At 47.6% G+C, this 26,155-nt stretch overlaps 1 protein-coding gene across 4 annotated transcripts in view; it reads left to right on the plus strand.

Annotated features, from left to right (window-relative positions):
• Window positions 1-1,916: 1,916 nt before the first annotated feature.
• WDR11 (WD repeat domain 11) overlaps window positions 1,917-26,155 on the plus strand; it is a 45,093-nt gene continuing 20,854 nt past the window's right edge. For 3 of the 4 annotated variants that reach the window (XR_004959993.1, XM_036265208.1, XM_036265210.1), the window contains exons 1-14: window positions 1,917-2,030; window positions 2,682-2,793; window positions 7,614-7,767; window positions 8,947-9,120; window positions 10,535-10,721; window positions 12,692-12,857; window positions 13,270-13,384; window positions 14,286-14,481; window positions 14,760-14,863; window positions 17,309-17,485; window positions 20,475-20,559; window positions 22,805-22,911; window positions 24,976-25,051; window positions 25,966-26,074. Coding sequence is in view for 3 of the 4 variants with exons in the window: in XM_036265208.1 (XP_036121101.1) it covers window positions 1,945-2,030; window positions 2,682-2,793; window positions 7,614-7,767; window positions 8,947-9,120; window positions 10,535-10,721; window positions 12,692-12,857; window positions 13,270-13,384; window positions 14,286-14,481; window positions 14,760-14,863; window positions 17,309-17,485; window positions 20,475-20,559; window positions 22,805-22,911; window positions 24,976-25,051; window positions 25,966-26,074 (1,848 nt within the window). In the remaining variant the exon portion in view is untranslated. The remainder of the gene's footprint in view (window positions 2,031-2,681; window positions 2,794-7,613; window positions 7,768-8,946; window positions 9,121-10,534; window positions 10,722-12,691; window positions 12,858-13,269; window positions 13,385-14,285; window positions 14,482-14,759; window positions 14,864-17,308; window positions 17,486-20,474; window positions 20,560-22,804; window positions 22,912-24,975; window positions 25,052-25,965; window positions 26,075-26,155) is intronic. The other variant, XM_036265209.1, reaches the window with a different exon arrangement.

A 26,155-nucleotide genomic window follows, 5' to 3' on the forward strand; every position in this document is an offset into this window, starting at 1 on the left:
TCCGTCCTGGCCGTGAATATCAAACATTCGTGTCCTCAAGGTGGCTTACTGATTTAAACGAACTAACCCCTCTTCCTCCAAGAGGGCTGCCAGCTGCCCTCTGCTTCTTCCAGCTCCTGCACGGACTCCCCATTGTCACCTCGTGGCTGCTTGACCTTATGCTTGTGGCCATTTAAAACTCCTACACCATCCACCATTTACTGAGGACCAGAAAGGGTGCCAGATGTTGGGGAGAAAGAAAGATTGCCCCCCCCCAAGAATTCTAAGCCTCCCACAGTATTTATTCTCCTATATTACAGTTGCCTAAACATGTGTTCGTCTCCCCTGCCAGACAGACATATCCTCAGATAATATGTGGGGTGCACACATGTCACAAGAGTGATTCCCGGAGTTCACCGCTTACTCCCACTTACATCTTGGGGGCCGATCAGCCACCTGTCACAGAGGCATCAACGATTCTTAACACGGGAGTGGCAACTTCAGGTCTGTGGTTAGGGCATCTCGGTGACCCCCACAGCGTGCTAGGGAAGGGGGTGGTCCAGGGAGAGTCGGGCAGGGGCAGAGGACAACCAAGAGCCAACCACGTCCATCGGCTTTAACTGAGGGGACATTGAGGGTGGCCTTCGAGACGGCTGATCTGCAAGAGGGACGGGGTGACGCAAAGACCTGGCCGCATGGTGTCCCTTTGGTTGACCGGGGAGCGGAACATGTCGGGGAGAAGCTGACCCCTGCAGAAATCGGGGAGGGAGCGATGGGGTCTGCTCCGGGCACTGTTCCCTTGGGGGCCCCGCGGGCCTCAGGGACGACCCGGCGTCTCCGGTGTTTCCAGCCCGAGGTGCGTGTTCCACACCCCGGAAACGCGGTCTGCGAGCCACTCCTCTGACTGGCGCCCCGGGGTCACCCCACGTCCCTCATTCACGGACTGGAAGCGACCTGCGGGCGGACTGAGCCCTCGGACGGGCTCCCCGACTTGCAGCTCTTCCCCTCGCGACTGCGCAGCACGAGGCCTGGGCCGCACCGGCTGCAGAGCAGACACGGCGGGAGGGCCCCGCGGCGCCACGGCCCGGCCTCTGCGCAGCAGCGGACCCCGGGGCTGCGGGACCCGGGCCAGGCGGGACCCCGGGGCTGCGGGACCCGGGCCAGGCGGGACCCCGGGGCTGCGGGACCCCGAGCCAGGCGGGACCCCGGGGCTGCGGGACCCGGGCCAGGCGGGACCCCGGGGCTGCGGGACCCCGAGCCAGGCGGGACCCCCGGGCTGCGGGACCCCGAGCCAGGCGGGACCCCCGGGCTGCGGGACCCCGAGCCAGGCGGGACCCCCGGGCTGCGGGACCCCGAGCCAGGCGGGACCCCGGGGCTGTGGGACCCCGAGCCAGGCGGGACCCCCGGGCTGCGGGACCCCGAGCCAGGCGGGACCCCCGGGCTGCGGGACCCCGAGCCAGGCGGGACCCCGGGGCTGTGGGACCCCGAGCCAGGCGGGACCCCCGAGCCAGGCGGGACCCCGAGCCAGGCGGGACCCCGAGCCAGACGGGACCCCGGGGCTGTGGGACCCCGAGCCAGGCGGGACCCCCGGGCTGCGGGACCCCGAGCCAGGCGGGACCCCGGGGCTGCGGGACCCGGGCCAGGCGAGACCCCGGGGCTGCGGGACCTCGGGGCTGCGGGACCCCGGGGCTGCGGGACCCCGAGCCAGGCGGGACCCCCGGGGCTGCGGGACCCGGACCAGGCAGCACCCCTAGGCAGGCGGAACCCTGAAGCAGGAGGAACCCCGGGGCAGGAAGAACCCTGGGGCAGGCGGAACCCGGAGTGGCCGGACAAGGTCAGGGAAATCCAGGAGCGGCGGAACCAAACTGCGCTGCCCGCGGAGCCGCCCGGACGCTATTGGGGCCGGAAGTGCAGTGGCCGCCGCTTCCGCTCGCCGTCGGCCGGGAGCGCAGGTCCGCCGCAGCGATGTTGCCGCTGACCGTGAACTTCAAGGTGTCGTCCCGGACCCTCACCGGGGCCCTCAGCGCCTACAACAAGGCGGCGGTGGACTGGTGAGGGCGCCGGGCTCCGCGCCAGGCCCGCCTGGGCGTGAGGGGGGGACCCCGGGAGGCTCCGCCGTCCGCTCGCCTCGTCCAGGCGGCGCCGCTGCCCCGCGCGAGGCCGCCGAGGGCGCCGAGACGCTCCTGTGTCGCCTCTGTCTGCCTTCGCGCCCCCCCTCCAACACCGCCCTGCACCCCGCTCTCCGCGCTGCGCCCCGGGCCTCCGGCAGCTCCTCTCGGCGGTCCTCGCCCGCCCCCCCCCCCCCTTCTGACCGGCGGCGCCGCGGTCGGAGGCTGGACCGGGCGCAGCCGGCCCTGGGGCGGGCCGCGGGGTGTCTCCGAGGCCGGGGGAGACGAGGGTGGCCCCTGGAACCATAGGAGGCGGGGGCTGCTTTGTACTTGCTCCCGGCCCCCTGCACCCCTCGCGGCCTTTTGTGTCCCAGTGAAGAACCGAATTTCAACAAGCAGCTTAGCTAAGCCTTTGATTTAGATGAGATCGTGTCCCCTGCTGACCTTTGGGCGCGGAGACGGCTGTTACTAACAGCAGTAAAATCGTATCGGTTACTAATCATGTCGGCTGGACCCGTCATTTATTTAGGGTGCCTGTGGGCCAGAGGCCGCCGGCTTTGTTTCACCTAAAGTTTGTGCTCACTGTTTTCTTAGGGGCTGGCAAGGTTTGATTGCCTACGGCTGCCATTCGCTCGTGGTGGTGATCGATTCCGGCACTGCCCAAACTCTTCAAGTTTTAGAAAAGCATAAAGCTGATGTGGTCAAGGTAAGTCAGAGCCCGCTTTGGCCCTGTGCCGTACTGCCTGCTCTCGGGTTTTAAATGTTACATCACTAGACTCTCCTTCAGTCACACGTATAACTGTTGAATAGCTTTTAAACAGGATAATGGCCCTGGCCGGTTTGGCTCAGCGGTTAGAGCATCGGCCTGCGGTCCCGAGAGACCCGGGTTCAGTTCCTGCTAAGGGCATGTACCTCGGTTGCGGTTTGTCCCCGGCCCTGGTCGGTCGTGCGGGTGGCAGCCACTCGATGTGTCCCTTTCACGTCGATGTTTCTCTCTCTCTCTCTTCCTCTCTCTCCCTCCCACTCTACCTGAACAAAAAATGTCCTCGGGTGAGGATAAAAAAAAAAAAAATAGGATAATGTATTTGGGGTTGATCCAGTGTTTCCATGCCTATGACTTAATGTCGATCCCGGATGAACTGTGAAATGCTAGTTCTTAGGTCACTTCGAAGCTGACGGAAGTCACCAGTTCTGCCGTGTGCGGGACCTTTCACTCATCATTGGTTTGAGCAGAGTGTGTGCTAAGGAGAGTGCCGGCAAAGCCCCCGGCAGTGCCGTCGGTATGAGGCGCTGCGGGAAGAGAGGGGCCGCATAGGATCCTGCTGCAGGGATCTGGAGACGCTACAGGCGTCTTCGCTTAGGGGCCGGTAAGCTGTAGGCAGCCACATGGAAAATTGGGGGAGGAGCAGCACAGGAAAGGGGAAGAATATACACAAAGGTAAATAGTGTGCAGGGGCTAAAAGACAGGATACTCGTGCAGGGGTGATGGAGGAGGCAGCCAGAGACATTCACCCGCTCTGAAAGCTCCATACGATTACGAAAATATTTGGGTTTTTGAGTAGGAGACTGATACGATCATATTTGCATTTTAGAGGAGCTCCCTCTGGCAGCAGGGAGGGGTCTGCTGGAGGAAGGGCAGGCAAGGCTGTGAGGTCCTGTAGGAGGCTTTTGCAGTAATTTTGGCAGGAAGTTGTAAGGGCCCAAAGTAAAGTCGAGGCATGAAAGTCTTATTTAGGAGCTGCCGAAGAAGTAAACTTGAGAGCTTTACGGCAATCAATTTTAAGGGAAAGTCAGAGAACAGAGTGATTCCAAAGTTTCTGAGTAGCTGAATGACAGTGTTGCAATGATAGGCTGAGTGTATGTGAAGTTGTCAGTGAGTTTAAGTTTTCAGCACACACATCCTGAGCTGAACAATGAATTACAGTGATCTGAACTTGTAGGAGGAAGCGGAGGATTCCTGCCATACAGTTCACCCGGTTAGCACAGAAGTCCATAGTTTTTAGTGTAGTCAGAGGTGTATAGCCATCACCATGATCTCCTAACTCCAGAGAGAAACCCTGTGCTCATGAGTAGTCACCCCTCCCCCACCACTTCCCATCCCTTTTACCCTAAGGCAACCACTGATCTGTTTTCTACCCTGTAGATTCACCTGTTGTGGACATTAGATATAAATGAAATAGTGCAGTATGTGCCCGGCTCTCACTTAGCACAATGTTTTCAAGGTGTTTTCATGTTTCATGTGTCAGTACTTTGTTACTTTCTGTTGAATATTTCTCTTCATGGGTAAACTACACTTATTTATTGATGGACTTTTTAGGTATTATGAATAAAGCTGTTATGCACATTTCTTTACATTTTTTGCGTGAACCTGTTTTTTCATTTCCCTTGGGTATATGCCTAGTAAAAAGAATTATTGGCTCTGGCTGGTTTGGTTCAGCGGTTAGAGCATCAACCTGTGGTCCTGAGAGACCCAGGTTCGGTAAGGGCGTGTACCTTGGTTGCAGTTTGTCCCTGGCCCTGGTTGGATTGTGTGGGTGGCAGCCACTCGATGTGTCCCTTTCATGTTTCTCTCTCTCTCTCTTCCTCTCCCTCCTACTCTATCTGAACAAAAAATGGAAAAATGTCCTCGGGTGAGGGTAAAAAAAAGAAAAAGAAAAGAATTATTGACTCATGGTAACTGTGTTTAATTTTTGAGGAACTGACAGACTGCTTTCCAAAGAGGCTGCACCATTTTACATTCCAGTTAGCTGGGTATGAATAGTCCAGTTTGTTCATATCCTCACCAACACTTGTTATTATCTGTCCTTTTGATTGTAGCCATTCTAGTGGCTGCGCAGTGGTTCTCATCCTGGTTCTGTTTACTTTTCCTGATAGCTAATGATGTTGGGCATCTTTACATGTGCTTATGGGCCATTTGTGTATCTGTTAGAAATAGCTTGTCCGTCCTTTGTTCACTTTTAAATTGTATTATCTTTTTATTATTGAGTTGTTAAGAATTGTTTTCTAGATACAAATTTAGATATTTGGTTGGAAAATATTTTCTTTCATTCTGTGAATTGTCTTTCAGTTTTTTGATGATGTCCTATGAAGCACAAAAGTTTTTTATTTTGATACAGTTTATTTTATCTTTTTTTTCTGTATTCAAGAAACTTCTTTTTCCATGTTATGATGATTTACACCTTTGTTTTCTTCTAGGAATTTTATAGTTTTAGCTCTTACATTTAGGTTCCTGATCTATTTTGAGGTTATATATACGTGTGTGTGTGTGTGTGTGTGTGTGTATGTATATGATGAGAACTGGGAAAAAATACTGTTGATTTTGGTATATTGATGGTATCCTGTGATCTTGTTAAACTCATTAGATCTAGTAGTTTTGGGAATTTTTACACATACAATCGTGATCTGTAGGTGACAATTTAATTTTTTCATTGATAATCTGTGTCTTCTTCTTTTTTTTTTTCTTGCCATATTGCATTGTCTAGGACCACTACTGCAGAGAACTGGAGTGGTGAGAAGATATTCTTGTCCTGTTCCTGAGCGTAGGAGGAAAGCATTCAGTCTTTCCCCATTAAGTCTGATGTTAGGTGCAGATTTTTCTTGAGAAAAAGATCTTCTATCTCTCTTTCTCCCTCTTTCCCTCCATCCATCCATCCCTTCTGTCTGTTTGGCATTTCTGGAGTTTTCAAATGTGTAGATCCAAGTTTCAGTTTGGTATTATATTCCCTTTGCCTAAAAAATTTCCTTATTTCTTGAGTTATATATCAAATATTGGTTATTCTCTCAGCTTTTATTTGTCTGAGAAAATATTTCACAGGTTTTTTTTTTTTTTTCTTGTAGTACTTTAAAGATATTACTGCGATATCTTCCAGGTTTCATAATTCCCGATGAGAAATTCTCGTCTCTGTTTCTCTGTATCTTCACTCATCTGCCGCCTTCAGGGCTTTCTTCTTATCCTTGGTTTCCGGCAGTTTGATTATGATGTGTCTAGGTGATTTTTAAAATATATACACTGCTTGGAGTTTACCTAAATGTACATGTACAGAGGTGCAAATCTTCTTGACAGTGGCGAAAGCAGTGGTTTCTTGAGTACAGCAACAGAAAAATAGATAAATTGGACTACATGGAAATTTAAGACTTTTGTGCTTCATAGGACACCATCAAAAGAGTAGAAAATTGGAAACTGAGATGTGAACCAGGCCTGCTAGATCCTGTCCTGTGGAGGTCACGGCTCGTGGGTCGGTGACGATCGCAGGTCGATGTGTGGTGACTGAGGAAGCCAGCAGGGTGCTGAGCTGGAGGAGGGGTTCTGCCAGGAGAGGCCTGGGCGGGGGACTGTGTTTATTCCTGACTTGTCTGTGTTTGATGCTCAGGATGAACCTGATTTGCAATGGAGTTTTTATGGGTTTTATTTTGAAAGTTTTGTTCTTACGATGTTGCTGGAGGTATAAAGCGTACATTTTGTTTTAGAGAAACTTAACATTTTTCCAGTTTTATGGAAGAGGGCAGCCAGAGTTTTTGTTTGGTTTGTTTTTCTCTCTGCAAGGTTTTCACAACTCAAGGTCTCCCTGTCACTGGAGGATGGGCTGCAGGAAGCGTTCTGGTTAGCGGTTCGGGACTTAGATGTTCTGTGATAATTAGATTTTATGACTGACATTTGACCATTAGAACGATGAGACGGTATACAGTGATCACCACCATTTTATGATTTGGTGTTCTGAGTTTTTACCTGAATTTCTCAGGATATTAAGGCTGTGCATACTTTTTCATATTTTAAAGGCAGGATCGTGGTGATGTTTTCAAAAATATTTTTTTTTTTTTTTTTATCCTCACCTGAGGACATTTTTCCTTTTTTTGTTCAGGTAGAGTGGGAGGGGGAGAGAGGAACAGAGAGAGAGAGAAACATCGATGTGAAAGGGACACATCGAGTGGCTGCCACCCGCACAACCGACCAGGGCCGGGGACAAACTGCAACCGAGGTACGCGCCCTTAGCGGGAACCGAACCCGGGTCTCTCAGGACCACAGGCCGACGCTCTCACCGCTGAGCCAAACCGGCCAGGGCTTCAAAAATATTTTAATTGCTACTTTAAAAAATCATAAATGATGAAAATGCTTAACTTTCAAGATGGAAATCAGTTTACTAGATGCCTAACTTTCAAGATGGAAATCAGTTTACTATTTATTCTTTCTAAATGTTTTTGTAATATAGTAGTATAAGTTTAGGTTGATTTTTCTTTAGATATGTTTTTATTGATTTTAGAGAGAGGAAGGGAGAGGGAGAGAGAGAAACATCGATGAAAGAGAAACATCAATGGGCTGCCTCATGCACACCCCTACTGGGGATTGAGCCCGAAACCCAGGCATGTGCCCTGACCGGGAATCATCAAACCTTCAACCTCTTGGTGTATGGGGGACGGGTGCCCAACTCAGAGCCACAATGGCCAGGCCTCAGGTTGGTATTTTATGAAAATTATGTTGAATTTCATCCAGTGCAAGTATTTACTCGATTTATTTTTTCTTGATACTAGGTTAAGTGGGCCAGAGAAAATTATCACCATAACATTGGTTCACCATATTCCTTGCGCCTGGCTTCTGCTGATGTCACTGGAAAAATCATCGTTTGGGATGTAGCAGCAGGAATAGCTCAGTGTGAGATCCAAGAACACGCCAAACCTATTCAGGGTGAGGAAAGTCTGTGCTCTGCCGTCTGTGCTAATGCGCTTATTCTTAGGGGGTTTTTTCCCTTTCATTTAATTGCATCACTTCCCAGTTAACTCCTGATTGTGTTAGCCTATTCTACTGATCTGAATCTGGTTTTTAAAATCCTTATCGATATACTTCTGGGCACATTTCCTCAGACCCCAGCTGATTTGAGTTTTGGTGAAGTGCATGAATTTCAACATCAGCCTCAGTCAAGCCTGATGAAAAAAAAACTAAGCTGCAATAAACATTCTTGTAAATTAAACCACAGTAAAAGTAAACTTAGCCAAACTGCTGTTTTATGTCAGTGCTTCCTTTCCATTAATAGAGAGGATCAAAATTTTATTTCCTTTTTTTTTTTTCTTCTCACCTGAGGACATTCTTCCATTTTTTGTTCAGATAGAGTGGGAGGGAGAGAGAGAGAAACATCAATGTGAAAGGGACACATCCAGTGGCTGCCACCCGCACGACCAACCAGGGCCGGGGACAAACCGCAACCGAGGCTCACGCCCTCAGAGGCCACCGAACCCGGGTCTCTCTGTTCCGCAGGCCGATGCTCTAACTGCTGAGCCAAACTGGCCAGGGCTATTTCCATTTTTATATAGACCATTTGTTTGCTTATTTATTTGTTGACCTAAACCCCACAAAGTATTTGAACTCAAGGCTTTGGCTGATTGGCTGTTTTGAATGAGTGAATTTTTTAAATGACTGTTAAAAAATATTTATTAAGTGCTTACTATGTACTAGGTACTGAACTAGATCTTTATCCTGTTTATTGTTGTGAAAAAACATGAAACTACGAAGTCCCACTGAGTAATTCCACAAAAATATTAGGAGAGTGACATTAGTGGTCATGCCTGTGACATTCTGTGACATGCGATTTTCAGTACTGATTACTGCAAATAGCCTTGTATTTTCTTCGAAGTAATGTTTCAGATTATTTACACATTTTGACTTTGAGATGCTAATGTCCACACAGCTCATTTTTATATAAAAGTAACTTTTTCTCTGCAGTCTTGACACACCTGTAACATTGCAGGGAGAGGGACAGTAAACATTTTGAAGATTATGTGAGGAAAAACAACTAAAGATCAAGGACATGTTATCCAGGTGTCTTTAAGGTGGATGCTCCCTGAGCTTTGTCTGTGTCTGTTTTCATAGACCTTCAGTGGTTGTGGAGTCAAGACGCTTCCCGAGATCTGCTGCTGGCTGTCCACCCGCCGAACTACATTGTGCTCTGGAACGCAGACACGGGCACCAAGCTGTGGAAGAAGAGCTACGCGGACAACATCCTTTCTTTTTCTTTTGACCCTTTTGATCCCTCACATTTAACTTGTGAGTAATAGTTCCTTGTGGGAGGCAGTCGCGGTGTCATACGGAGTTAACACTACGTATCCGTCAGGTGTCTGTGATGGTGACAGCCACGGGGCGAAGCGGAGGGGCCCCTCTGAGCTGGCTCAGCTCCCGCAGCTCCCACACAGCTGAGCCGCAGCCCAGCACTGCAAGTGCCCTGAGCTGGGAGGTTGGACCAGCAGGCTGGACCTCACTGTGTTGAATTCTTCCCTGAGCAGAATTAGATCAGCCAGGGAGGGAGTTGCTGTGTTCTTCCAACTCAGACCGAATTAAATTTGTTTTCCGGGACATTTGAAGATCCTAAGCTAAGGGTTTCATTTAATCTGGCCAAATTCAGTTCCTGTTTTTAAAAATTGATTCTAATCCGTGCCTTGTGTTCTGAGGGCCATGACCAGACGCTTGTAAGGAACAGGGTAAGCCAAGGGAATTTTTTTTCTGCAGAGGTTGTTTTTGCCACTGTGCTTGTGATGCTTTACTAAACTGCTCATCTAAAACTTAGCTTTGTTTTTAGACATATATTTTTATGACTAAATTATTTTGAAAATATTTTATTCAATTATCTAACGGGTGTTGAGCAATTACTACATGTCAGGCACATTCTGGGGCCCAGAACACATCAGCGAAGCAGACGAGGTTCCTGCCCTCATTCAGTTTGCTGCATCCCACTACTGAGGGAGTCAGGTCCTGAACTTGGAGCGTAGTGAGCTAGTCAAGTCTCGTGTGCTGTGGGTTACCAGGGGTGTAAAAAGTAGAACAGGATAAAGGGAACCAAGGAGAATGGGGGATGGGAGGGAGCAGGTAGGTGGTCATGTTAGATAGTAGGGCGCAGTCGGCAGCCGGCTTTGACTCTAGCTCCACAGGGAAAGAGCCCTCTGTATATGTCCTGAGGTCCGACTGATGCTCAGGAAGAAAAAGGAGATTTATTTAGATGGAATAAACTCATGATGATCATAAAACATTTGTATCATCAGATCAAATATTTGAACTTAGCCTACTGCGATGTACAGAGCCATATATGTCTATATGGGATCTTTTTTCCTTCTGTGAATTTTATATTCGGAAAAGTATTTGGATTTTGAAGCTATGGGATATGATGAGCGAAGGTTACTAATGAAAGTGTGTGCACTGAGTTATCTGGAGAACGGACATCTTTCTGCCAGCAACCTCTGCATCGTGAGCATGAAGCACTGGTCGAGAGCCTGAGCTTGGGGCCTCCGATGAGCTGTGATACCACCGGTCCACTCCGTCTCGGAGAACGTCCCCATTACGTCACGACTGCGTGACACTGCCAGTTCTGTACTGTTAAAATGATCATCACCTTGCTCTCAAATTCTGTTGGAAAAAACTATGCAAAACTTGATTACACTTTAACCAGTGGCTGCTCCTCTGTCTGTAGTGCTCACCAGTGAGGGCATCGTGTTCATCTCGGACTTCTCCCCGTCCAAGCCTCCCGCGGGCCCTGGGAGGAAAGTCTACATATCCAGCCCGCACTCCAGCCCCGCTCACAGCAAGCTGGCCGCAGCCACCGGGGCGAAGAAGGCTCTCAATAAAGTCAGGATCCTGATCACTCAGGAGAAACCCAGGCAAGTTACAAGTGAACTGACCAACACTCATCTGTTCATCATCTGCTCTTGTAAAAATCTGTTTTGAACATGTACTAAGATTGATTTTTTTTTTCATCTCACCCTTTCTCATTTCCCCTTTTGAATTTATAAGAGGAGAAATATTCTGTCTCCTCCCGTAAGAGGAGACTCAGCATTTAACACGGCTCCGTTGTTCCCACTCATTGTGCCGAACTCCCTGCACTGACTTACAGAGTAACATTTCTGGTTCTTGCTTTCCATTGACTGTGTTAGAAATCTGAGGACAGAGTCTGGATTTTTATTTTAAACACATTTTCCTGACTTGAATGCTGTGCGATCCCGTCAGCCATGGAATAAGGGTGTTTTCCTCATGCACGTGAGGATGTTTCTCAGGCTGGTTGAGGGCCTGGATTCCAGGGGAAGTTGTTGCTAGTGACTCAGAATTCTTTGATCTCGCTCCGATCTCACTCTCCCAGTCTCTGAAGCCGTGTTTTAAGTGCTGTTAGGATGAATAGATAGAGTAACTCAAGTGGCTGATACTTAGTAAGCATTCATTTGGTAAATGCTAGATATTGTTCATACCAGAAATTGAACTGAATAAAATTTTAAGTAACTAATTTTATGCACCAGAAATAGGTATCTGGCTTTTTTCTAGAGCCATGATTATTCTTATATTTTTATTGCTTTGGTAGGATTTTTTTTGCATTTATAAAGAGCCTTTACTTTTAATATGCTAACATTATTCTCTCAGACTTTGTAGGTGATTACCTGAAAAATATATGATAAAATACAAATTGCTCTACAAATACGTTTTTAATTTATATCTAAATATTTTTATATATTAAACCATAGGCTGGTTAGGCTTACTAATTTATCCTCCGCCCTGTGCTAAAATAATTTAAGATTGCTTCTTAAATATATTTAGAGAACTCTTTGTTTTTCATTGATTCTGTCTCATAATTATTTTGTAGTTTGATAAGTTACGATTTATAGAAGTACATTTTCTCTCATATGAGTCATACATTCACCTTGAGTTTTGGGGAAATAAATTAATGCCTTTAAAGAGAACTGCTCCGGGTGTTCTCACATACATTGTCACATATAATCTTGCTACAGCCCCGGGCAGCAGTTCTGTTCCCGTTTTATAAATGAGGAAATTGTGTTTCATGTCGTTTCAAACGTCACCCGGACACGGGGTGTGGCAGAGCCAGGACTTCGGTGCAGCCTCACCCCAGTCTCCAGTCCTCTGTTCTGACTTCATGTTAAACGTCAGACCTTTCAACAATATTATTGTGTAAAAAATAGAACATGACTGTATGTCTATTGAATTATATTTATTACAAAAAGGTTATGATTAAATGTATGCAATGCTTACAGTTACTAAAATGATTTTTGAGACTCCTTAACAGTCTTTTACAATCCTCATATAGTTTTCTATATTTTATCTACACAGAAGAAAATGCTCTGCTACGTAACTACATCACCCTATTTTTTTTTCAAAAAGGATTTCAGGCAGTTTACAAGGCGTGAAAACAGCAGAGGACGTGACTCGTCAGGGCCGTGCAGCAGCCGGCCGGCTCCTGGTGTGTTTTCAGTCCGGAGTGTTGAGTTTAGCAATCTGTCTAGTACTTCCAAGTGCAAAATAAAAATATAACGACTCTCTTATGAATGCCTAGTGATCATAGACTTACATCATCTTACATCATAGACTTGCTCTTCATACTTTAATTTTTCAAAAATGTAGACGCACATCTCAGCTGTACACTGCTGTCATGATTTGGATTTGGGCGTGTAGTGGAGGGTTAAGTTTCAGATACTTAAACTGTTGGTCGTTTTATAAACAGTTGTACATTCTCACTGACAGTTTTTATGTGGAAAGTACAAAATTCGATTCTTTATTAGGTTTTTCCGATATGAGTGAAATCTTGACTCATTTCTCAGCGCCTAAAGCGAGTGTCTGCTGTTTTCAGTGCCGAGTTCGTAGCCCTCAGCGACTGCCTGCAGCTGGCCTACCTGCCGTCCAGAAGGGGCCACATGCTCTTGCTGTACCCTCGGGAGGTTCTGATCCTCGACCTGGAGGTGAACCAGACCGTGGGTGTGGTCGCCATAGAGCGGACGGGGGTTCCGTTTCTGCAGGTACGAACAGCTCGTAAATACACCCGGAGGCCATGACGCGTGGCACCTGGAGAGAAGCTAGAACCTTGCACAAGTCCTCCGTTCGACTCTCCTGGTTATTAAACGTCGACAGTGCCACTTCACACTTCTTGCTCTTTTACACTTCTTATTGGCTTGATGGACCCTAGACATTCTTCTGACCTATCTGGAGATATTTACTGAACTATTTAAGTTACATTGATAAAGGCACAATTTTTTATGACTATAAGTGGATTTTTAAGTGTTGATTTAGTTTTAAAACTTAGGAATTATGTGGTATATTTTTGTGTTTTTTGTTTTTTTTGCTCAGATTCTCTAAATATGAGCTTATGAGTTTCACAGTATATACTCTCAAATCTGTGTTTTTAAAAATAAATGAATCATCTCTTTAAAGGTAATACCCTGCTCTCAACGTGATGGTTTGTTCTGCCTACATGAGAACGGCTGTATCACGTTGCGTGTTCGAAGGTCTTACAGCAGTGTTCCCACCACGTCACACGAGGAACCAGGTGAGCGTCTGTCTCATCAGAATCATTTCATAGAACTAATACCAGATCTTAAGAGTTTATGATAATCCTGCCCTTGAAAATGGAGAATATGGTTATGATGTGGGGCACCATACAAGCCCGAGAACCATCTCCCGAATTGTCAGTGCCTTCTACACGACAACAAAAGTCTCATCTGTCCTTCCTTCTGACTGTCTGCAGGGATAAGTGGATACTGTCTTTTGTAATTCTCCTTCGGCACAGCCCACTTGCGCGCCCTAACAGCCCGTGCCTGCCTCTGTGGGGCTCCCCCTGGGAGGTGACGGGTGCCCGTCTCTGTGGGGCTCCCCCTGGGAGGTGACGGGTGCCCGTCTCTGTGGGGCTCCCCCTGGGAGGTGACGGGTGCCCGTCTCTGCGGGGCTCCCCCTGGGAGGTGGCGGGTGCCCGTCTCTGCGGGGCTTCCCCTGGGAGGTGGCGGGTGCAGAGCTGCAGTCATCTGGGTGTGGGTCCAGCCTTGTCCTGCAGGACAGAGGATGTCCCATGAGATGACGTGCTACCGAGAGTTGAAAGGGACTAACATCTTTCGTAAAGTACAGTTATCTTCAGGCTTATTGTAGACCACTGTAAATGATGATGCACTGTTCATTATGTGATCGTATATCACTGTTAATGCATTTTCTTTATTTTTGAAATATTAAAAAACAAGATGTCTTGATTATAATTATTTTGGATATTAAAGTTGGTATAGACAGCATTTATATTTTGAAGAAATTAGTAATACTTGTAGAAAGGGAAACCATTCTTGACAGACTTTTTTATTAGGGAAGGACTGATGACCTTTCCAGTTGAGGTTTTATCTCAATTAAAAGAATAATATTGAGGTGGCTACTTTCTGATATTTAAAAGAAAATGGTGTTGTGTTCAGACCCAGACCCTGTGCAGGAGCTGACCTATGACTTACGGAGCCAGTGTGACGCCATCAGGGTGACCAAGACGGTCCGGCCCTTCTGCATGGCATGCTGCCCGGTCAACGAGAACGCAGCGGCCCTCATAGTGAGCGACGGCAGGGTCATGATATGGGAACTGAAGTCTGCCGCTTGTCATCGAAGCTCACGGAATAGGTACATGAATCAGTAGGGGTGTTTCTTTGTTTTCTGTTTCCTCTTAAAAAAATTATCAGAATCATATAAAGATAACAGGGACTTTAAAAAATATTAAACATATTTTGAAGTGATAATTAAGACTTCAGGTCATCAGGGAAGTATGTAAACCTGATAGAGATATTTCATCTAAGGCAAGAGAAACGGAACGCCACGATCTGAACTTACGACTTGTCAGTTACTGTCAGTGAGTCAGGTTGTGAGAGTGTGAAAACCATCTAGTTGTCGTGTCTCCGCAGCAGCTCTGGCCTGTCGCCTCTCTACTCACCAGTGTCTTTCTGTGGGGTTCCCGTGGGCGTGCTGCAGAGTAAGCTCCCGGACCTCTCCCTGGACAACATGATTGGTGAGCTTTTGTTTTTTCTCTGACTTTATGTTAGGGATTCTTTTCAAAGGGCAAAAGCAATAGAGTCACCGATTTGCAATTATTATGAAGTCAAAGTTAATGCTCGAGAAAACGAAAACGTGGAGAGCCAGGGCCTCACAGAGAATGCGGTATTTATGGAGGGACGAGGAGCTGTGAGAAGTTATTGGAAAAATTGTTTTAACTTTTTGACATGCATTGTCTTGTTTACACATTGGTGATTCTTACTTTCAACAAACATTTATTTGCAGATAAAATATTGCTTCCAACTTACAGGGCCAGTATATATTAAACGAAGAATAAAGATTTATGATTTCAAATATTATACAACTGGAAGTGATAGATATGCCAAGCAGTTTGATGTCTAATTCTTTTAAAATTGTGGTTGTGGTTACAAAGGGTTTCTGTGTCATTACTTGTTCTTCCACATGCAATGGAAAATCTACGGCATTTGCATAGGTGCTTATGTTCAGATGCTTGGAGATGGTACACAAGACGGAGTGCCCCCCTCTGACTTTAAGCAGAGACGTTCACTGGGTGCTTACCACTATGCCAGGCGCTGAGCTAGATGCTCTCGAAGGTGGGCAGTGCCGTTTCCATTGTATGTCTGTGGAAACAAGCCAGAGAGATTTAAAAGAGTTGCTTAAAACCACACGGCCAGTGAGCAGAGGAGCCAAGTGTGAACCTCTCACCCCGCCCCGGAGCCTGCCCCTTGGCCGTGGCTCCAGACTGGGCTGCTCCCCTGTGATCTTGAGCGAGACCTGACCTCTCCAGGCTTTGGTTTTCCTGATTCCTGTTAGTTGTAAAACCCTTTTGCTCAATGACACTAACTTGTATATTTTAAATTCTTTATCTTTTAGACATAAATCCATGTAAGGAAGTTCAGACACATACTTGTTTTGCAAGATGCATTTAGTTGGTAACACAATTTTCTGAGTTAATTGACCTTGTTTACACTTGATAAAAATGTTAAATTGAAAAGAATTAGAAACACACATATGCCCAGAACTAGTCAGTAATATGAAAGACATTGAAATTTCATGCTGTTTAGGTACCTAACTGATATAACTTATATTTCCAAGAGACAAAAGGATATAGATTGTATAATAATTCTCAACAATGTAGTTGATTTAAAAGTATTAAACAAATAAAGCTTTGTTACTTGAAAACATTTTTATTAAAACTTTAAATTTGAAATTCACTGTGTAGTTAGTGGTAATTGGAAGTAATTCAGTTGAATACAGAGGCCTGATCTATAGCCGTTGGGTACAGGCTGCTGCGTATTCTGGCCGGATCCTCCCTGCCTGGTGAGCTCCTCGTGGGAGACGCTTGAGCAGAAAGGGCAGCTCTGCGGAGCCGGCTCCGAGGCACTGAGGGTGGTGACATGTGCCTGCCTGTTGGACTGACTGTTCCTTTAGACCCCATCTTTCGTAAGCAAAGATGGATCTCAAGTGTAGGACTGAGCCTGAGGGGTTATGTATTACATATATGTATTACATATAACCTGCGTTAACTTGATGGCCCTTTCTTTCTGTATGTCTTACGGATTTTAGAATAACTTTATTATTAAAACAACTTTATAGCTTCAAAAGATTGTATTTAGAGTCCTGTCACCCACTCCTAGTAATTGTTTATGTTTTTCCTTTTCCTGGTGTATGTGTGTGCATATATATACACGCACACGTGTTCGGTGTTGTGTAGTTTTGGCAATTTTATGTAGAAGTCGGCGGTGGTTCACAGGAAGACAAGCTGTAAGCCCTGTTAGGAAACGGAGTTGATTTTGCTGTGCTCTTCATAGCAACATTTTGTCACATTTGATTTTATTGGAGTCACCTTTTTAGTTTGAGACTCGATAACCCAAGTGTGGATGTTATGTCTGAAAGTTAATGCTGAACTCTCGACAGTTACAGGTTATGTGTAATACATATTATTTTACATATTTACATGTAACATTTAGTTCACACTTAAATTCTGTAAGATGTCTTGTGAGACATCTAAATGCATTCTGGAACCTGTTGTTTGTGATGACTAATTCTAGATGTGCTTCACAGAGTCAGCGATCGGAAGTAGCCCTTTAGAAAGGGTTGTGGCATCTCCCTGCACGGAGACTGCCCTCTCTCACCCAGCCTTCTCGATTTGCTTCTGGTGCCTGATACCAGGACCTTTCACTGAAACAGTGTATCGTAGCAAGTATCTTAGCGACGTATCTTAGCAGTTCTGGACAGCAGTGCGCTGGAGTCACTGTCTGTCAAGATGTCAGACAGTACAAGAAGCCCCATAGCCAAGTGCAGACCCTTGTGTAGCCACAGCCCCTGGCTGCCGCATGACAGCTTCTAGACCTGAGAAGTATTTCCACTGAGTCTTTTCAGATTTTGAAGATCAGCATATGTTGTAATTAATGTGTTGGTATTTTTGATCCCCAATCAGCGCAGAGCGCAGTTGCTGGGGAAGAACATCCCGAAGGCTCCGTTCTGCAGGAAGTGTACCTCAAATTCCTGCTCACAGGGCTGCTTTCAGGTCTGCCCTCGCCCCAGCTCACTGTCCGCATGTGTCCACCGCTGACCACAAAAAACATCAAGATATATCAGCCACTGCTTGCTGTCGGTGAGTATTGGTCCTGTTTGTGTTTTTCTTTTTTTTTATCCTCACCCGAGGACATTTTTCCATTTTTCCTCCAGTGGGAGGGAGAGAGAGGAAGAGAGAGAAGGAGAAACATCGATGTGAAAGGGACACATCGAGTGGCTGCCACCCACACGACCAACCAGGGCTGGGGACAAACTGCAACCAAGGTACACGCCCTTAGCAGGAACCGAACCCGGGTCTCTCCGGACCGCAGGCTGACGCTCCAACCACTGAGCCAAACTGGCCAGGGCTGTTTGTGTTTTTCTTAAAGATTTTTGTTTTTACTGATTTTTAGATAAAGAGGAAGGGAGAGGGAAAAAGAGACATCTGTGTGAGAGCAAAACATCCGGTCGGCTCCCTCCTGCACGGGATGGAGCCCAGCCGGGGCATGTGCCTGACCGGGAGTCAGGCCGGCAGCCGGTCCCGTGCTCAGGGCGACGCTCCGCCTGCCGAGCCTCAGTGGCCAGGCGTGGACCTGCGTTATGTGTTTGTTCTTTGTGCATGTTTTGCATTTTATTAGACTTAACTTGGCTAATTACTAGAACATCCTTTTTTATCTTTGAGAATAAAGAGGAAGAGGCTGAGTAAAATTTTTTTTAAAGATACTTTTTGTTGGCTTCTGACTTTCTCCTGGGGTCTATAAACATGTGATTTATGATTTTTTCCCCCTAAAATGAAAACCTGACCACATTTGCTTCTTTGCTGGTTCGTCTGAGTCATGCTCGTGAGTTGGCTAATGGCTGACTGGTGAGCACTAAGAGCTCGTTTGAACTTATTGCTTGGCGGTCGGTGTTCCTTTCCCATTTCATCGCGATCATCTGAAAGCGATTTGAATTTTAAGGTTCAATAGTCCATGTGTACATATGCCCAGATTTATATAAATGCAGATCAGTGCTTAATTTTTGCTTTAGAATCTACTGATTTATATTAAACTTCTTACAGAGATTTCAGTTAGGAGTTTTCAGTACACCGTGTGCGCACAGGTCAGTGTGCTTGGTCAGACAGGGCTTCGTCAGTTTCTTGGAGAAAAGTGTTTCCTGGGATAGCTAGGTAACAGCTGAGTTTGCGTCTGAGGTCTCTGTTGAGTGAGCTGCACTGCTGCGCAGGGACATCAGGCCACGGACTCCGTGAGGCCAGAGGAAAGGGATGGAGACTGAGGGCCGCGTGTTTGCCAAGGGGCAGGGACGCGAAGCGGAGTTTGGCTGTGGGGTTGCTGCTCCTTGGGGTGCCCTTGAGTGTTAGGTCGTGGGCTCAACATTAGCAACACTTGCAGAATGTAGACAGTATTGATTATTGTGAAGATCAGTTATCGGAAAAGTTTCAGTAACTTTAGATATTTTCTCAGCACTAGAAAGAATCATAGTGGCAAAGATGACAAATGGGGACAAGGATAAAACCATGCTTTTCTAGAACAGTTTCACAAACATTTCTGAAGCTTTATTCGGCAAGCAAGCTAAACCTGGAGTGTGCCCACCATTTTACTTGTCTGCCACGGCCCCTCTGTTCTGCCGCCCCCCCATCGCCTTGTGGGCTCACCACCCCTGCGAGCCGTGCCGCCCCCATCGCCTTGTGGGCTCACCACCCCTGCGAGCCGAGCCGCAGAGCCCCCGCCTGGCCACGCGCTGTTTGCTCCCCGCCTCACTCAGGACAGTTGAGGGCTGGAACCTGACTTTTTCAAGGATGGCTGGTCCCTTCTGATGGAATTCTAGACACCACCTGAGATTCTGAGCTTTAGGCCAAATGGTAACTACAGACCATAATCACACTGATAATAGAGGTAGTGATAACCACGTGCTAACCCGTGTCAGGCTGTGCTGAGCGTCTCACACGTCTGTGCTGTCCCGAGTGTCTCAGTGCGTGTTCTCGCTCACTCCCTAGCAAGCGGGTTTCCTGTCCCCCGTGCTAACCTCGTTCCCATTTAGGAAGAAAGCGCAGCTCGTGTCAGCATTAGTTCACTTTCACATAAATGCTCTTTGAGGCTGAAGCAGATCTGACTGGTTTCAGTGTGAAAATAAAATATAAAAATTGTTCTTGGAGTTATTTCTAAACAGAACTTGTCTCTCATCCTAACGTAACAGAAGTGTGTATGATAATCAGTAGCAGACTTTGGGAGTAAGGTTAGGACTGGAATCTGAGAGTGTTCTTGGGGCAAACGGGAGGTGGGTCACAGGGGCACAAACACAGGTGTGGTGTGGGCAGGTGGGTGCTGGGCAGGGTTTGGACTGGGCTGCTGCTTCTGAGAATCCACAGGTAGCTGTCAGCCTGCACCGTTGCTCTGTGACTTATTTAAATGGCAAAATAAAGCCCTGGCTGGTTTGGCTCAGCGGTTAGAGCGTCAGCCTGTGGACCAAAGAGTCGCGGGCTCAGTTCCCATCAAGAGCATGTACCTCAGTTGTAGTTCTGTCCCCAGCCCTGGTTGGGTGTGCGGGAGGCAACCAGTTGATGTGTCTCTCTCACATCAGTGTTTCTCTTTCTCTCTCCCTTCTTCCCCTCCCTTTTGCCCTCCCTCTCTCCCACTCTATCTGAAGATAAGTGGAAAAATATCCTTGGGTGAGGATTTAAAATAAATAAATAAGTGACAAAATAACAAAATCTTTGTATAGAAAAATAGAAAAACCTGGTCAGTGGGTTCTACCTGGAGTCCTTTTTGAAGACTGGCTATAGTGAACACCCCACATTTCGAAAGCACCAGCTGTCAGGGGTTAGAAAGCATAGGAAAGTGCTTCTTCAAAGTTGGTGTGTGTTGAGTTTTGAAAGCTTTCTGTGAAGTCTGTCTTCTGACTTGGGTACCGTTTCAGAGCATGTGAGATTAGGTCTGTTTTTGATAAGAGGGAAGCAGAGGATTTCAGTCCTCCTGTGCGTTGCTTTGGTGCTTCTGTAGGGGTGAACGACGGGAGATGACGGACCTGGAGGAAAGGTGTGTGGGGAGCCCTGGAGCTCCGCAGATGAACCTCTCTGCCTCTCCTCACAGGCACAGGGAATGGCTCGGTCCTGGTGTACCACCTCACCAGCGGGCTGCTGCACAAGGAGCTGAGCGTCCACTCGTGTGAAGTCAGGTGAGTGGGTCACGGTCACTGACGTCCCAGACAGACGCCAGCGAGAGTTCTAGACTCCTGTGCGCTCTGCTCACGGCGTGATGTCTGACTGAACTTCGAGTAGTAGATACTCATGTCCGATTGATGGCTGTGCTCACCAAGGGGTGCTCCCCAAGGGGTGCTCCCCAAGGGGGTGCTCCCCAAGGGGGTGCTCACCAAGGGGTGCTCACCAAGGGGGGTGCTCACCAAGGGGGTGCGCACTGTGTCTTTTTGTGAAGGGTGTTAGGCAGTGGGGACTTTTTCTCACTTTTATTGCTGCATCTTAATGTCCCCCTAAGGCTCAGGCTGCTTCCTTGCTAATCACCGTGTTGCGTTCAGGCTGATTTAGTTGCTCTTCATTTCCAAGGGTCCCTAGTGGGACTGCTTTTAAAATTTGAATAAAGTCATTGTAATAATTAATCTCATTGATTTATTTGTTTAAGCACCACCAGAAAAGTACCAAAACGTTCTAGCATTTATTTAAAAATTTTGAGATGTGATCTGTTCTGTGAGTGTGCAGACGGGGGAGTGGGGGGGCAGAGGGGTGCCTCTCGCTCCCTGGTGACGTGCACCCACCTCCCTGCCACAGCCTCATTTGCTGATTGGATGTCTGTGTTATGCCCAAGCAAGGCTGGGTCGTGTGGTCACACATGTGTAGTGTAAAGTTATTAAATTGCCAGTATTTTCGATGATCTTTTAACAGTATTTTTGATGATCAGGGCACATGTGGGAAGCAACCAATCAGTGTCTCTCTCACATTGATGTTTCTGTCTTTCTCTTTCTCTCCCTCCCTCCCATTCTATCTAAAAATCAATGAAAGTATATCCTCGGATGGGGATTAACAAAAACAAACGAAGTATGAGCAAGGCCATTTTCTGTCCTCTGCATTGTGTAAGTGTAGGTCACGTGCATGTGCTGAAATCCGCAGTGAACCCTAAAGAACACGTTATTCGGAGTAATTGCACTTTCTGAACGGGCAAGGGTTAACCATTTTAGTACCACAGCTGCTGTTAGGGCTGGACGTTTCTGAAGGGTTTACCTGGCCTCGGTCTTCCAGGTGTGTTGTTTGTGGTGCAGCCTGGGTGACAGTTCATCCCTGTCGCATGCTGTGCCCTCCAGTGTCTCCCTGGGCGTCCACGTGGAGCATGTCGTCCTTCAGACATGCTGAGCTCTGGAGGCAGCGGGGCCCAGGCTGCGCCTCCTCCTTTTTGTCTTCCAAGGGTCCCTGCTGGTGACTTCTCTCTTCCCGTCCCGCCCTCATTTCCCTCTGACGTCCCCTCTCACCTGGCCTTGTGCAGTGTTGCCTCTGGTGGTGCCCGCCAATCAGAACTCTCCATTCCGCCAGCGTGTGTTCCCAGGAGCGTGTTAAGCGTCAGCACTTTGCACGCATCGTTCGTTGAACCTCCAACCTCCACTTTAAGTCTGCAGTAGGCACTGTTGTTACTCTCCGCGCACAGTGATTTGAGTATCAGAACATTGATTGCTTTCAGTAAATTATGTGATTTGTGGAAAGTAAAATGATCTCTATGTTGCCTGTTGATAAATTTGCAGGAGTTTTATATGCTCTTAGAATTTCAAGGCCTTTCAGGAAGTGAGTGCTTCCCTAGCCACCCAGGGTTGAGAAGGAGACTGTAGCCGCCCCAGCGGAGGTCAGCAGGCCCGGCTTGGAAAACTGTAGGTGTCAGAACCCCAACATCCCACCACTCTCACAGGCGGACCCCCTGAGCCTTAGGTTGACGGGTGACTGTCTCATCGTTAGTTCTTGTTCTTTGAGATTTTTCTCTTCTGCTTTTCTCTGAGATAACATTGAACCTCTGAGCCACTTCCAAATCTCAGGACTCAGTTTGTGTTGTTTGCTCCAGGAATCTGCTTCCCGACCACGAATTTTGGTAAATTTGATAAAATTCCTGCGTGTACTCAGCTTGAAGCAGTCTGCTGAGAGTGTTTCTGTACACTGTCCTCAAGCAGGGGGGTTCTCAGGAGCAGCTGCGTGACTGTCTCCTTTGCCACATTTACAGTTATTTTAGTGCCACTACGGATACCGATAATTAAACTGTCTTGTCGTGATTTGGGGCCAGTTTTAAATAGAAATGACCTCAGGTGTGTGAAATATGTGGCAATGTCGTCTCAAATAAAAGTCCATGTAATAGTACTCCTTAATCAACTTGTATAGTTTAGTTCTTAGAAAAGGGACTAAGATTAACCTTTGTTTAATTTCTCATTATAGGGGAATTGAATGGACGAGTTTGACTGGTTTTCTTTCTTTTGCTACCTCAACACCAAACAATATGGGATTAGTGAGAAATGAACTCCAGCTGGTTGATCTTCCAACAGGTTTGTGTTTAGACTGTTGAAAGGCTCACAATGGTTCGTCATGTTGATCAAAGATGTTGTCATTTATAAACAGGCCCTAAAACACTTTCTTTCACCTCGGAGACCTTTCTATTACTCTGTCTCTATGCTCAAGCCTTGCTCTGCAATAGCCGTCCTAGAAGGACGTGCGTTGTCTGCGTGCAGACGGCGTCCACGCGGTGCTGGTGAAGGAGCCGTCGGCCTGATGGCAGCTTCCCAGACAGGTGCTGCCGGCCCCTCCGCGAGCGCCTGCCAGAGCGCGGGGCACGTGCAGATGTGTCTTGTTCCCAGGGACTCGATTCCGTTTCACATGCTGGACCTTGTAGGAAATCCTTAACAACAGGTAGGTGAGGGTCGTTTCTAATGCTCAGATTTAAGACTTTCGTTAGTCTCGCCCTGGCCGGCCTGGCTCAGTTGGTTGAATGTCGCGCTGAGCACGCAGGCAGCTGGCGCGGTCGCTGTCGGGGCGCGTGCCCAGGTCGCGGGCTCCACCCTGCGCAGGGGGCAGCCCGTGGCGTCTCGCCCTCACAGCTCTCCCTCTCCCCCCGCCCCTCAGAATCAGTAAAAATCTTTAAAAACACAACTTTTGATAGTCTGGCTGACTGAGTAGGGAGATTTAATTTGGGAGTCGAGAGACTTGGCACCGGGAACCCCAGTAAGCAGCAACCTCAGAAGCGTTGCGCCTGCAGCCCAGAGAGTCTTAAATGGAAACTTGAAGGCAGAATAAAGTGAAGATTTAGCACATGCACTGATTTCAAGTAAATTCTTCACAGAATTGTGGTTTCTTTAAAGTAGCACAGCAATGTGAACGTGTGTGGCTTGGTGTCAGCCAACGAGATGTGTGTGTGACAATCGCGTGCACTGTAGCCCTTACATTCGCCACGTGCATTTCCAAGACGTGGCAGAGGACAGCAGACGTCCTCGTCAGAGCACATCACTGAGCCCCGGCGAGTCGGCTGTGCCCTCAGACACGAGTGGTCTAGTTTCACTGGAGGTGACCTCTGTCCCAGAGCCCTGGTCTGCAGCAAGCTGGCCCTGGTCTCTCGTTGCCCAGGGGCGAGACGGTGTTTCTGGGGCCGCGCACAACACAGACCGAAGGGAAGCCCTGCTCACTTCCTTAGTCAGCTCGAGTCCAGGCCTGTAGAGTTCTGACCTCTGCTTTCATGACCTGTTTTGAGGAACAGGAGTTGCTGACTTGTCTGAGTGGGACAGGGGTCCATAGGTTGTGGGCTTTTATAGCCTTGTCTTCTAAGGTGGCAGCCGACCTCGCGGTCAGGAAAGGAGGTGGGCACTTGGCGAGCAGCAGTGGTGAGGCCACTGAGGCCGCGAAGAGCAGGGGACCTGCAGACACTCGGTTGTCTCCGAGTTGAGTGTGTTCTCGGGAGCAGGGTTTCCAGGGGGAAAAGGAGAAACGCTCACAAAAATGAATCAATTTTTAAAAATTGAGTATGTAAATAAAAACCTAGGAAAATAGATTAGGATATATTTGTTCAAACGCAGGTGGAATTTGCATTTTTTTAAATTAGAGAAAATCATTCAGCTCTTTGGCAGTTAACTAATTCTTATCCTCCCCCAATTTTAGTTTGTAGAAAACTTTTGGTAGGAAGATGTCAAAGTAGTTCAGTTGAGTGTTTTGTATATGGAACCAGAAATCTTGCTCTGTCAGAACCCTCCCCGCTCATCGGGTCTGTAGCAGGGCCTGTTCATGCTGATGGAGGCCATGCACCAGTGGCTCTCAGAGACCCTGCTTCCCCACGAACGCATTCGAGCTTCAGGAACGATGTGTCTAGATTCTAAAATAAATTACTTGAAAGAAACAGAAGAAATTCAGGAAACTGTAACAAATGAAAATGTCTTTTTATAAAGTAGAATTTGAGAGTATAAATAATATGTTACTGCTCTTTAATTGAGAATACTTTTTGAATTTGATTATTGGAGACAGAAGCAAATGGAAGACTGAGTGGGAGACAGGTCCCAGCAGTCGCATTCCATCGGGTGCTGCTTGTCCCCCGCATTCGCTCAATTCTGTTTGCTGTTTCTCTGAAGGGAGGAGCATCGCCTTCCGAGGTGAACGAGGCGGTGACGAGCCGGCCATCGAGATGATCAAAGTGTCTCATCTGAAGTACGTGTCAACCTAGCAAGTCTATGGTGTTACCTCACTGGAAGCTCAAGGATTCTTCTTTTTTTTCTTAATCCTCACCTGAGGATTTTTTTCCAGGTAGTGTGGGAGGGAGGGGGTGAGAGCAAAGCATTCACACGGGAGAGACCCATAGATTGGCTGTCTCCTGGGGGTGGAAACTGCAACCGAGGTACGTGCCCTGATCGGGAATCAAACCCTCGACTCTTCGGTCCACGGGCTGACGCTCTAACTGCTGAACCAAACCGGCCAGGGCTCAAGGATTCTTTTTCATCTTTAACATAGAAAGTGTGCTGAAGTCCGTCAGGATTTCTGAGTGTTAGCAAACAGCGACGTGCCGTCCGTCTGGCTCCTGAAATGCTCTGGATGCCTGCTGTCCCTTCATCTTCGTGTATCCAGTGAGGCGGGGGGACAGGCTCTGACACAGTTCACAGATGAGCAGACAGAATTCTGAAGGCTCAGGTGTCTGTCCGAGACCTCGCCACTGTCGCGAGCAGACGTGGTCCTGAGCAGGGAGCCTCAGCCCTCGGGGCACCGAGGGTGGGCTAGCGGGGGCCCAGGCAGCTCCCACGTGACGTGGACCCTGAGCCGCAGGCTGTCCACTGGCGGCAGCGGTGCCCTCGTCACCTGTGAGAAAGCTGAGCCGGGGGGACAGGAGGTGCAGCCAGGATGTGAGCTGTCGCCTGTCCTGACTCGTGCTTCTGGGGGAGCACAGGACTCTAGGGTCACCTTGGAGCCTTCAGAGCTGTGACTGTTAATCGTGGCTCAAGGTCGGTTTAAATTGTCTGTTTAGAACGTGTCATCTCAGTTTTTTTGATTTACTGAACTTTTTACTTGTACTACGGATAGTGAAAATTTTGCAAAAAAAGGGTCTTATTTAGTAATTTTGTTTATTTTAGGCAGTATTTGGCAGTTGTGTTCAAAGATAAACCCCTGGAGCTATGGGACGTTAGGACTTGTACCCTTCTTAGAGAAATGTCCAAAAACTTCCCTACAGTAACTGCTTTGGTAAGTTGTCATTTAAGCACTAAACAGTGTATTTAGGTACAGATATATGTGGTGAATGTTTTTCTTTAGCTTGAGTTTAAA

This window comes from Molossus molossus, unplaced genomic scaffold, assembly GCF_014108415.1.
Source record: "Molossus molossus isolate mMolMol1 unplaced genomic scaffold, mMolMol1.p scaffold_m16_p_17, whole genome shotgun sequence".
Classification (NCBI taxonomy): domain Eukaryota; kingdom Metazoa; phylum Chordata; class Mammalia; order Chiroptera; family Molossidae; genus Molossus; species Molossus molossus.